The sequence below is a fragment of the Labrus mixtus genome, chromosome 16 (assembly GCF_963584025.1).
Source record: "Labrus mixtus chromosome 16, fLabMix1.1, whole genome shotgun sequence".
Taxonomy (NCBI): Eukaryota; Metazoa; Chordata; class Actinopteri; order Labriformes; family Labridae; genus Labrus; species Labrus mixtus.
In genome coordinates this window covers 3,676,746-3,690,162 of record NC_083627.1, presented here as the reverse complement: position 1 = coordinate 3,690,162, position 13,417 = coordinate 3,676,746, and the positions used below count along the sequence as shown (strand labels likewise).

The window sequence follows — 13,417 nt, the reverse complement described above, 5'->3', positions numbered from 1 at the left end:
TAGCAAATAGAAAAACACAGATTTGATCCCTGAGGGAAATTACAATGCTATCACAAGCAGGGAAACCAGATCCTTACATTAGCCCCTTAATAATGCTGTTCTCTGCAATATATCACTTGTTGCTACATGCATGTAGTGTTGTTCTGTCCATGCAAAAAACACACACAAAAAGAACTCTTGATTTTAGAGGTGTAACTAACCTCATATTAGTCTCCAGCTGTCCTGTGTGGTTTTAAAACAAATGTTTGCACAGGATGTTTGTTCACGCTGTAACAATGCTCAGTTAGTCTCTGTGATGTTCAGCAGTACGGCTGCAGCAGCTCTGTTTTCCAGGCCAAAGTACACACACCTGACCACAGCTCATATTACTGACCGGGTCACTGACTGCACACGGTAAGTTTGGGCCTCTTTAGTTCCCGAGGTGGAATAGCACTACAGCAGAATACAATCCCAAGACAGGGGCAGTTTAGAGTAAAGACTTTAAGAGTACACTACACATGGAAGTTAAAGGATACACTTTTTCACAACCTTAAAATTTGAGTTTATTGGAGGATATTTTCTGTAAAGATCTTAATTAATGGAAGTCTCCTGTCAAACACTGAGCAAATACAACCATAACTACTACTATGATATTTTGATTTTACCATCTTGGATAACTTCTACAGAGAGCGCTAAATACAAATATCCATTTTTCCACCTTTGGTGATTTTGATCTGGATGGTTAATGAAGTCAAACTAAAAAGTATAACGTGTAAATATAGGAGTTATATCGTAGACTTTTGCATTGTGTATCGATGCATTCATACATGAGGTGGCTGATTGTTTTGCCACCAGTTACAGAGGCTTCCAAGGGTAGACATGCTGCAAGGCTCAAAATATTTTTATATTAGGAAAAAGTTTGCAAGTTCAAGAACAAATACAAGAAAGTACAACAGCAGAAGTGTGCTGCAAATGAAAAAAAGAACGCTTCAGAAAACAGACACTAATACATGCAAGCAATCCAAAAAAAACACACAAACGGAGGGAAGAAGTACAACAGGAAAAAGCTGCATAACAAAAGTTACAGACTAATTTTCTCATAGGTAACATAAAGTTGAATGAAACACACAATAGTATGGTATAAACCATGAAATATATTTTTTTAGATGATGTTAACTACAGTCTCCTGCAACGGCAATCCACCGCTTTTTATCCTTCAGAGTATAGTGTGTTAGGACTGATGTTTATCTCTCTAAGCATTTTAATTTTGCTTTGTTGAAGCGGCAGTTTGAAATCAGTCATCTTGTAAAACTCCTTCATGCAGTTAAAACCATCAGTGACACTTTCTCAGCGGGTGGGAGTTACTCCTCTCAGTCATTACAATTCTGGCAGAACCCTTCCTCTCTGTTGTTCCTGTTTCTGTCTCCGCTGGGCTCCCCACCCATCCCAGCTATCTGCCCGTTCCTGCAGAGACACTGCCACACCTCGCCCTGTGTTGTGTCTATTCGCACGTTTCTCCGCTTGTTTGCTCGATATTCGACCGAGCGGAGTTGACAGCAGGAAAAGAAATCTGAAGGGTGGAAGGGTGAATGGAAGATTACAAAGAAGATTAGCTGTTCCCTTCTGCGAGGGTTTGATTGGCTTTGTTCCTCAGCTTTACAAGTGTCATCACTTCATGCACTTTTTTTTTTTTTTTTTTTTTTTTTTTTTTTTTTGCATATAAGATTTGCTGAAACTGCACATTCCATCTGCGGTAACTCACTTAATGAGAGAGAAGATCTTGTGCCCAGGCTGCTGGGAGGGACAGGAACAGAATGGGGGGGGGGGGGGTCTGTTTGAATTCATGCATGAATTTGACGTTAAAGCTGCAGTAAACACATCACAGCCCCAAAGTGATGCAGCTGTGTTGTCTTGTTTTGAGCGACATTTTGAAAGCTAAGAGTGAGTTTTATAAAGAAGTTTAAGAGATGAGAACTAAAACAGAGTTATAGTAGCAACAAGTACAACATCAAGAAACCACATAGGGATTATTTTCAGAATACAGAAATGTTCTAGCTGTTTTTGCAGAATCGGTATCATTTAAATTAATCAGTTAATCAGTCAATTTCTATTTCTGTAGCACCAAATCAGCCTAAAGACACTTGACATATAGCAAAGGCCAAAGGCCACAAATGTGTGCATGGAAAAAAATATATTTCAAAAAGACTATGACTTTGAAAATTATATGTACCATTGGAGGTCCAAAGCACACAATTTTTGCATAAAATAAATCTGATTGGTTGAAAAATGTCAGAATTGTTTTGCACTATTTTACATAAAGGAGTTGGTGGTGGGTCCTGAGGCTAAATCAGTTTAGAACCGCTGGTCTCGACTGTACTCTTTATTAACAGCCACCTAATAATAGTCCTACAATGGGCAAAGGAAAAGCAGAACCCTCGAGCAGAGTCGGGCGTAATGGTTGACAACCGTCTGCTGCGACCAAACTTTTACTACATCAGAAATAATATTATAGCCTCTTCTAAAGGTGTCATTTTCATTTTCATTTAATTATCCATTAAAAGCATGTCCTCATTTTCATTGGCTGAGAGAGAATAATTATGCAGGAAAATAATTTAAATTAATATATTGGTTTTATGTGACTCGGCCAATAATCGAAAGGTTCTAGAGTCTAACTCTTTACAACAGAACTGTCATGTGAATTAAATGTAAACAAAAACCTGTGAGACCGACTCAAGTGTCTCAGATCGTGTTATGGTACTTTGTCAACACAGTCAACCTGCCCTAAAGCATCAACACATACATGTTCCTATGACGTGCTAGTGGGGTGTACATGTTGTGTGATTGTGCAATATGACTTATGTCTTGGAAACAAGGTCAACCCTTTGTTGCATTTAGACATCAGGACACATCATGGTAAGAACAAGAAGCCGATACATAAGAAGACGAGGCAGTTTGAAGTGATCTACGGGAACCAGTTCACACATTGCTAACTTTTACTGGACCACACAAAGGATCCCAGCAAGAAATTTCACAAGTGACCGACCTGCCATGTGCGCCACCAGTCGCAGCTTTCAGTAGAAACTCCGGTTTTCTCCATGCTCATTCAGACTGGCTGCACGATTTATATCAAAAGTTGGGCAAATTCACTCATTTATACTGTATATTCAATTCAACAGTGAAAACAGATGCCTACATCAAGTAAAAGTTGGGCTATTTGACTCGAAAATGCAACAAAAATTTCTTAAATTTGAGACATTTCTCTCTAGGTTTGGGAACGTGTGTCCTCGTCGTTGTTTTATTTATATCAGTGAACAGACTCAGTGAAAGTAATTCTTTCAACACAATCATTAATAATTCAAGGGAGTCCTTCATTCTAAAGAGACATTTTTTAATTGAGACATCTTTATCTATCCTCCGCGTATATCTAACGAGAACTTCTCATAATATAACTAAGCCGGTGAGAGACACTGCTGTGGACTTCTGAAACAGAAGCCTCTGTAGCAGCCCTCTTTGGCGGGGTAATCTGACCCGCATGATAACCTGTTTCCTACAGAGCTTCCAGAGAGAAGAGGCCCGTTGACACCTGAGACCCGAAACACTCACAGAAACATACAGTCTCCTCTGCGTCTGCGTGCACATCACACGGTGCTTATCTGCGACCACATTCCTCGTTTCATGAGTCAAACTCACAGAAGTCCAGCTGCATTCCAGCCATGGCTAAGAGGCGAGGATAAACACACCAAACATTGCACACACAAAGGGGGTCAAACAGTGAGTTGATTCATCACCTGCTGGGTGCAGACCTCAGGTGAGCTCACAGTGTTGTCATGAGTGGGGGGGGAGAGCACTCAAAGCATCCCGTTAAACAGGTAGAGGTGAGGAATGAATCCACCTGTCAGAGAGGTGCTTGTTCTGTCATTAGGAAGTCGTCTGTCATCACTTGCCCTCGCCGATCTCCCAGACACATAAAAAACGATGTTTGGATCGTGTGGCATGTTAACTATTTTAAAAGCTAGAAAACTACCGTAGGTGAAATCTGTATGATCGCTGATGTAACTGCGTGATAAAATCTTTTTGCTGTGACGAGAAATCTTGGCTAGTGCGGCTGTGTTGTGTGTATTTCTTTGCTATAACAAAACGATTATATTCATTCCCCAACACTTTTAATCTGGTCTAAATTTACCATTGTTATGGCAATCATAGTTGCAGGATTGCATCCTTTATGTCCACATTTAAAGACGTGATGAAAGTCAACACACTCTTTAATGCAGGCTCGTTTAAGTTGTGTATAGTATTCTACTTTGTTACACTATTACCATGTGATTAAATAGCTGAAGAAAACTGCTTTGTACGTATATCTATGAAAACTTATGTTTCGTTTTTTTTTTATGTCCATAGCTCACCAAAGAGAAGGAACACGGGAAGCTGAATCCTCGTCCTGGGAAGGTGAGTCGCTACCAAAAAAAGACACACACCTTCCAACACATCTCAAACACAAGCAGCTCAGTTACCATCTCACCTTCAAAGTTTAAGCTACTTTTACTGATTAACTTCAACTTTTAACCAGGAAGTTATCTTTTTACCGCTAAAGCTTTGTTTCTGTGGAATTAGCCCCAACACATGGCTACATCAACAATCCCGCCTTTTTTCTCCTGTTGACAAACTGCACTAAAAGAACAAATTCATCTAAAGTTTCATAAATATAAATGATATGATAGAGAATATTTAGTTTCAATGCTTTTCCCCCACAAGTGTATTTTCTCAGACACTTTTAGAAGTCCACTGATGGTGCCCTGAAGTGCATTTTAAGCTAGCCATGTTAGCTGTATGCCTTTAAGTTAAAAAAAAACAACTTTGGTTTACAAATATATACTTGCAAAATAGCCTTCCCATCAGCCTCTGTTGTATTTTCTGCTAACTACTCATTGGCATCTTTTAGCATTTTAAAACTCTAAACTACTGAATACAGTGAACAGGTAATTTTGGATGCTAACGTTAGCATTTAGCTTATGGTGGACACAGTTCTAAGCTTATTTTTAAAGAAGGGGATAGTTTGGATTTCTTGAAGTGTTGTAAGAAGAACATAACAATGGTGAGTATATAACCTTCATTATATGTCTCCTAATCCCTATGTTCCCTCATCCCTTAGTTCCCTCATCTCTATCTACCCTCAGCCCAGTGTTCCCTCATCCCTAGTGTATGTGCCCTCATCTCAACCCAGTGTTCCCTCAGCCCTATGTTCCCTCAGATTATTACTTGCCTCATTTGCGCCACCTGCTTGTTCAGTCGAGTTAAGAAACCTGAACTTGAACAAATAATTTCCATGATTTCAGGGTGCAACAACACATTATGTGCATTATAAAAGGGCCAGCCCTGATGCTGGGGGAATATAGGCCTGAGAGAACATAGGGCCCAGTTTGGGGGAACTTGAGGGAACATCGGAATGAGGGCACATTTGATGGGTGGAAGATTTCATGTAAAAGGAGGAAACATAGGAATGACCCTTACAGCCCCATGTTGGATAGGCTAGCTATTCTAGTAATGCCACAGGAGCTAACTCGAGTAGAGCTTCACAGGGTTTGGAGAGTAATGCAAAACAATACATCTCGTGTCGTCAATTCAGCCATACCTACAATGTTTTTGCAGAAAGTTTGGGGTTAAATATGTCCGCTAAATGACTTCTGCAGGTAGTCTGATAAAAGCAAACTAGTAAGATAACTATTGCAAAGGCCGTTTACTTTGTTTGTTTCTTTTAGATTTGAGTACAGATTTAATAACAGGCTGGCCAATTACGGTTAGGCATGATGTAATTTCTTAACACCTGTTCCCCTAACTGCTCTCAAAACCCTTCAGTAGAATCTGCAAACACTGTGGTTAAACCTTTTGTTCTTCATCAGATCACCAAAACTCTTCCCAGACACCATCTGTGGAATGTCAGGCTGTGATTGATGTCATTAAACTGCATACCTGATACTTTCACCCAGTCCAACCCAGGCGTCTTTATTAACCTTTAAATGTCAGGCCTGCTCCTGCATGTAGAAGATGAGCGTATATTTTCTCATCGAGATGTGATGAAGGATCCTGAATGCAGGAGGAGGAGGAGGAGGAGCTGACATTTAATGTTCGGCTCCTGAGTACTCTTCCATGCTGCAGGGCCCCGGGGCCTGACTGGACTGAACATGCCAGTTCTGTAGACGGAAATGTGTTTTTTTTGTTTTTTCTTAGACTTTTTTGTAGTCAAATTCAGCCTTGAGACACAACACATTTCCTAGAGAATGTTGACAAAGCTTTCCAATGTTGAAATGCTATTAGATAATCAGGAGTAATGCTACTGAGCAAATTACTAACATGCTTTTGCTTCTACCTTGCACGATTCTCGGATTCAACGCATGAAAGGGACTAGTAGGAAATGTAATATTCATGCCTGAATATGAAATTTGAGATAAGGCCGCGGGTGGTAATGGTGCCATTATTTAATTCCACATAATAGAACAGATTTTGCTCTTGCCTGCAGAAGTGAATTGCTTCTAATGTTGAAACTTGACCATCAAATCAGGATATTCAAACTGCTAAAGGTGCAGGTCTGTAAGTGAGGCTGCAAAAAACATCAGATCAAAACAGTGAATCTGCTAAATCTTTTCTAACATAATGTCACTTTTTGTTTTCCTTTAGATGTACATCTTCGACCAGCCGGGGATGTGCGGCCAGAGGATCGAGATACGCAGTGATGTCATCGACGCTACGTCCTGGGACCTGCAGGAGACCATCTCCATCCGGGTCGTCAGAGGAGGGTGAGCGAGTAACTGGGGGGGATACATTTTTCTTAAGCCCTATTCTGACTGCCGTTTCAAAGTGCAATACTGTATTTACACCCCTGGCATGTTTCGCCTTCAATCTGAATGTTGCGGAGGCAAAATGGGGGAAAGAAGTGACCCCCTTCTGTACCATCAATATAAATGTACAAAGACGTGATGAGTGCGGAGGGTAGTTTGTTTGAATTACAGCAGTGAACAAACACAATAAATCTGCGTCTTTCCTCATACCATGGTCACATATTTGGCTTTTCACTAAACTGGACAGTCCAGATCCTTGGAAGCCGAGATCTTCAGCCCTGCAAAGGCATGATGCATGAAGGCATATCTACAGGACGCTATAGCGTCAGAACCAAACAGCGTTTTGATGCTCCTGTGGTCAGGCAAACGCCTTCCAATAGTTAACACACCCACACATGTGTCACATGAGGAATGTTGAATCAAACACAGCGGCAGTGTCTGCAGGAGCGCTCATGGCAGCGCTCTGGCCTGTACACATAGCAAGATAATTACGCTGTCAACACAAGCGTCGCACTCCGCCGCCCTGCCCAAAACCACAGTTAATGCTGTAATTAACCAGTTTTAGGTAGAGGACTTTGTATCCCATTAGCCCCGGCTCAATCCTGGATCTAGTACCTTTTATTAATAGATTTACTTCGGCCGGGGCATCAGGACAATACAATCTGCTACTGTTTGATCCTGCTTTGTACCTCTTCTTCATCACATTTAAAATAAGATTATCGGACTTAACTTCCTGAGTTAGTTTTTAGATCACAGTGATAAAAACCATTGAATAAGCTTAACAAAGCTCGACCTTCTAGTCTTGTGACCCTTGAAAAAAGATCAGTGTACAGCTGGGGCCGCTTTTCATGATCACTGCGATGATAAGAAGAAGAAGAAGAAGAATTTATACTTTATTGATCCCGCGAGGGGAAATTCGTTTTTACACTCTGTCTAGTAAACATGCTACACAAACATGAACTGAAATACACACACATGCACAAACAGGATCCTGTGGACATGCACTAATGGAGAGGTCTCAGAGTGAGGGGGCTGCCCTACGGCGGGCGCTCCTGAGCTTGTGGGGGGGGGGGGGGGTTAGGTGCCTTGCTCAAGGGCACCTCGGCAGTGCTCAGGAAGTGGCCTGGCACCTCTCCAGCTACCAGACCAATTTCCGGACTTGGTCCGTGCCGGGACCTGAACCGGCGACCTTCCGATTCCCAACCCAAGTCCCTACAGACTGAGCTACTGCCGCCCACAAGGGATTTGTATCTTTACAAATTAATCCATCTCAGATTTGCTCGACATGAATCGATTATTCTTAAGTAACAAGAGTCACTAAATCAGTATTGAGAGACATGACACTCACACATATAGGCCCAGAATACACACAAATGCACAAACAGGAAACTACTGTATGGACGAGCATTAATGGAGAGATGTCAGAGTTAGGAGGCCCCGAGCAGTTTGGGGTCTGGTGACTAGCTAGCTCACCTTGAGCACGTGCTCAGGAAGTGAACTGGCACCTCTCCAGCATCCAGATCAACTTTCATACGTTGGTCAGCACCACAAGGACTGTAACTAGGGACCCTCCAGTTCCCAACCCATGTCCCTTCAGACTAAGCTACTGCCTCTAAATTACTAAGTAATGTCACGTTCAAAGCCACAACTATGTTCCGTTTGGTAGCATTAGCTTAAATTAGCCACTGTTAGCTAGTTTTCATATTAGACGTGATAAGTTAATATAGCCTCCATGGTTTAACCAATCAGTGTGTAGCCTGCTTAAGGCTCAAGTTTAGCATTTTGGTGGTTGGCATCTTGTTTCTGGAGGACAAAGACACCATATTTGGAGGAGAGGTTGGATTTGCGTCGCAGTGTCTCTGTCCTGGTTGACACGTTGTCTTGCTAGCAGTTTGTCAATCACAGGAAGCCACGCATGATGGCAAATCCTGCTTTGTATTTTAGTCAAAAAGCGGATAATCATTTACACTATAACGTCAGTCTCATGTCCTTTCTGGTTCCTTTTTTATTCCCAGATGGGTGCTGTATGAGAAGCCAAACTTTAAAGGGGAGAAGATCGCTCTGGACGAGGGAGACATCGAGCTAGCGTACCCCTTCGCCACCCCAGAGGAGGAGCAGCAGAACGGGCTGCAGGAGGGCGAAAAGCAGAACGGGGAGCAGGGGACCGGGGAAAAGAGTGACAAGCAGACAGAGAACGAGCCAGCAAGGAGGTTCATCATCGGATCTCTTAGAAGAGCCGTCAGGGTACGGTTTGGTTCACTCTGTTTTAATCTGATCTAAACAGACATGACGAGGCACGGCCGAGAGCCTTTGTGTTTTTTGTCTTAAGCGTTACCTCCTTGACTTTGAATGAGTTTCCAGAGATGTGTTGGACTGCAGCTTTTCAGTCAGTGTGTTCTTTAACTCAGTAGCACCATCTAGTGGCAAACGTAGGAGCAAGCGCCTGTTGCTCAGACTCTGGTAGGAGTGAACGACATGAGGAACAAGATAGGTCGGATTATGCCATGTCTCGATCAGCACACAGGCTGAGACAACATTTCCTGCACGGCGACCGCCATCGATGGGTTTCCAAAGCCCCCTGCAGTAACAGATGTGTGACGTCACTCACCCTTCATCCATTAATATTTACAGGCTATGGTCTTAAACTCACTATAGACCACGTTTAGGATGTGAAGCTCAAATGTCTGACCTCCTTGATGTGACATTAATGGATAAATCTCTTGTCCTCCCTCAGGACTACAGCGTCCCAGAGATCAGTCTGTTCCCAGAGGACAACGCAGAGGGGAAGAAGGTCACCTTCAGGGACACGTCTGAAGACGCCAGGATCTTTGGCTTCCCCATCAAGGCCACCTCCATCATCATCAACGCTGGGCTGTGAGTTATTTTTAACCATTTTTAAAATCATGTTTCATGCAATCTGGATTTCTTTCTTCTTCATTTGTTAACTCTTGATGTTTTTTTTTTTTCCTGCTCAGATGGCTTGTGTACGCGCACCCCTTCTTCCAGGGGGTACCCCGGGTCCTGGAGGTGGGAGGGTTTCCTAACCCTGCAGCCTGGGGGGTGGAGAAGCCCTATGTGGGATCACTACATCCACTCAAAGTAGTAAGTGGCACTTCTGTGAGTTTCTACAACTCGTGCTCTGTGTGTCATCTGCAGAAAGTGAAATCATGTCTGTTTTTTTTTTTGTTTTTTTTAAATTAAAGGGTGAACCAAGAGTGGAGAATCTGAGTGAACCAAAGGTAAGAAAGAAAAATGAGATCCTAAATCAGAGTTCTTGAATGGACCTTTTGAACTTCTTTCAAAGCAGTGATATTAATATATCTTTTTCACTTTGCCCAAATGATGAATCACGCTTTTTTTCCCCCTCCAGATCGTGGTCTACGAGAAGCCGTACTTCTCCGGTAAATCGAGAACCATAACGACCAGCATCAGAGACTTCATGACCAGAGCGGACAGGCAGCAGGTGGCCTTCATGTACAACGCCGGCTCCATGAAAGTGCAGGGGGGAATGTGAGCGCGGAGATTGTTTTGAAGTGATGATAATGGGATTGAACATGCATGGGGCAGTGGGATGTGTGTTGTTGATGTTTTTTTTGTTTTTTTTAACCCTGTGTGTGTCTCTGTTTCTGCAGCTGGGTGGGCTACGAGAAGGAGGGCTACAGAGGACACCAGTATCTCCTGGAGGAGGGGGAGTACCAGGACTGGAGGGTGTGGGGAGGCTGCGATGCTGAGCTGCGATCCGTCCGGGTGATACGAGCGGTGAGTGGCACAGAATATATCTCACCCCATTAGTAATGCTTCAAATTGCTGATTGAGCCGACACAAAGACACCGTTTTCAGGGGAAGGTTTGAAACTTGATCAGTCGTTTTCAATCTGACCTAAAGTAAATAAAACCATGTACACGTGGGCCACATAATCTAACCAACAGAACAACAATAAAGCCATATTTTTGCAGTCACTACTTAGAATTTGTTTGCATTCTCTGACGCCAAAGTGTGCTTAAAGTGACAGGAGGTAAACATGAACATTACACAGGAAAAAGCCACACAGAAGAGGAGTAATGCTAGTTTGAAAACTTGAACATTCTCCTGACAGAGCCGCTGTAATCGTCTAGTTACTTGCAAGCCGTCCCTGATTGGTTGTTCGATTCAGCCTTGATACTTTTTTTGGGGGGGGGACTTAAAACTAAGGAGGGGGCTCACAAACACAGATCTGATAAAAATGCATTCAAAGGAAAATGGGGATCGAACCCCCGATCTTACGTTTGAGATACGACTGACTCTACCAGACCCTAACTATCTCTCTCCTGCAGGACCTGACGGAGCCTATGATGGTGATGTTTGAACAGCAAGAACAAAAAGACCAGGAGGGCATGCAGGAGGATAACACCTTCGAGGTGACGGAGGCCATCCCCGACGTCGAACTGTTCGAGTACAAAACCTCCACGCGCTCCATCGATGTGATCAGCGGGGCGTAAGTTGGCTAAGCTTTTATACTCCACCACCTCCGTTTCACCACTTCTCAAACTTGTACTGTCATACAATAATCCTTAATCTGTTTCTTCCAGATGGGTGGCATACTCTCACGTAGACTTTTCTGGACACCAGTTCATCTTAGAGAAAGGCTTCTACAATAACTGTGCGGACTGGGGCTCGCAGGACAATCGAATCTGCTCGGTGCAGCCCATCCTGCTGGTGAGGAACACTGGGAACAAAAAGGAAATTAAACTATGAGCTGGATTTATGACGAAATGTTACTCAGGTGTTGTTTGTTTGTGTTTTAGGCTCCGAGTGACAGCACAAGAACCACGAATGAGGTAACTATATTCTATTGGCTTTCTCTGTGAAAACTTCAGATTTGCTTATACTTAGATATTTGAGGGTTTTTTTAATGGTGTGACAGAAAAATATCGAGAGCAGACACAGGCCACTCTTCACCCCAATGGGCTGCAGATGGAGTTATGTCTATGAAATGCGTATGGAGGCATCATCTCCTTGACTTTCCCCTTTCTCTCCTCTTTACTTTTTGTGTCTAACAACCAGTGATCCAGGTGTCTGTAAAGAAGAAGAGGGTATACACTTCATTTTTCCCCAAAATGATTTTTTAAGTGGTCCGTCCAGCAGATTATAAACGGCCTCTGTTCTAAACAGTGACATGTAAGGGTGCATTCACACTAGGCAATCATTACCGTGCCTGAGCACACTTCACACCTAAAGTCCAGTTCCTTTGACCAGTGTGAGTGCTCACCGAGCTTTAAGAGGTGTGCTTCAACACAGTACAGTAGAGTACACAAAGTCAGTGAAGTAGCTGTCTCGTTCTCTGTGTTGTTCTCCGATGTGCGGATGTGGACTCGACCGCACGTCCCTTTTATTTTTTTTATTTTTGGAGTCCGCCAGTCTTGTAAACTAAGCACGCTTCCTAATAACATAAAGCCATGCATGTGTTGTATTACGACCTTATGTACAAGAGGTAACCGTGCTCAGGCCCGGTTAGTCCTGGAGCAGCGCAGGTCAGTGGGGGAATGGGGAGGGACCCCAGGAAGAATAGCTGTCACAATGTTGCAGCTGATGGGGATCCTTATAATAAACTAGACAGGACAACTTTGTCCAGTGTGAGTTCACCCTAAGACTACTTTTACATATTAAGTCAGAGTAGCCAATGAGAGACAGAGTAGGGAGGGTCATCCCTTCACCAACTTAGGGGGAAAAAATCACAGCACACTACTGAATATTGTCAATCAATGGTGTGAATCAGAGAAGATTCAGAAGTGGAAAAGATGACACCACTGCTCACCACCAACAGTGAAAAGGTTTATCTCAGCTTTTTTGCATGTGCTGCTGGTTAAAATGACAAAACCTCAGTTTCATATTAACTTGATATTTGTCTCTGTTTGGACCTTTTTTAAATATTTAAATGTTGCAAGTGAAATATTGGACGGTAAGTGCAGCGAACCGCATTGTGAAGAGAATGTTTAATCCAAACACAGGTGGACAAAACCAGATCTCTAACAGCTGGGAAATAAGGATGAATGATTCCCTCATTCTGTTAAAGAAGTATTTTAGTAGCCTCGCTGTTTAAAGTGTTTTAAAGGCACATAAATGTGTTAATCTGTTCTCACTTTATTCTCCTGAACCTTTATAAATCTCTGTCCGTCAGGTTATACTATACACTGAGCCAAACTTCATGGGTGAGTGTCACGGCTTTGATCGCAACCAGGAAGCACTGCCGGGGAAACTGTCGACCAAGTCCTGCCGAGTGTCGGGGGGAAGGTGAGGAGCCTCGAGCAAAGCACTTATATATTTGATCCCAAAGAACGTAAAACAAGAGGAAACAAGAGGGAAAAATAGAAAGAAAATGCTCAAATAATAATGATGTTAGAGGAGTGTAGGAGCGTGTTCTGGCTAATAGAAAATCATTTTAATTTGTCCGTCTGTTCCGCAGTTGGGCGTTCTACGAGGATGAAAAATTCTCTGGGAACTTATATGTTCTATCTGAAGGAGACTACCCCAACTTAACCAGCATGGGATGTCCGCCCGGCACCAACATCCACTCTGTCAAAGTTGTGCCGCTGGTGAGAAAACACGCATATAAAAAAGTATAACCA

The 13,417-nt window shown here is 42.8% G+C and overlaps 1 protein-coding gene across 1 annotated transcript in view; it reads left to right on the top strand.

Moving 5' to 3' along the window:
• Positions 1 to 13,417, top strand: part of crybg2 (crystallin beta-gamma domain containing 2) — a 53,547-nt gene that overhangs the window by 35,725 nt on the left and 4,405 nt on the right. Inside the window, exons 7-19 of the mRNA XM_061059079.1 lie at positions 4,378 to 4,425; positions 6,652 to 6,770; positions 8,828 to 9,056; positions 9,547 to 9,686; positions 9,788 to 9,914; positions 10,016 to 10,051; positions 10,183 to 10,322; positions 10,445 to 10,571; positions 11,126 to 11,286; positions 11,381 to 11,507; positions 11,597 to 11,629; positions 12,970 to 13,082; positions 13,255 to 13,384. Coding sequence (XP_060915062.1) covers positions 4,378 to 4,425; positions 6,652 to 6,770; positions 8,828 to 9,056; positions 9,547 to 9,686; positions 9,788 to 9,914; positions 10,016 to 10,051; positions 10,183 to 10,322; positions 10,445 to 10,571; positions 11,126 to 11,286; positions 11,381 to 11,507; positions 11,597 to 11,629; positions 12,970 to 13,082; positions 13,255 to 13,384 — 1,530 coding nt within the window. The remainder of the gene's footprint in view (positions 1 to 4,377; positions 4,426 to 6,651; positions 6,771 to 8,827; positions 9,057 to 9,546; positions 9,687 to 9,787; positions 9,915 to 10,015; positions 10,052 to 10,182; positions 10,323 to 10,444; positions 10,572 to 11,125; positions 11,287 to 11,380; positions 11,508 to 11,596; positions 11,630 to 12,969; positions 13,083 to 13,254; positions 13,385 to 13,417) is intronic.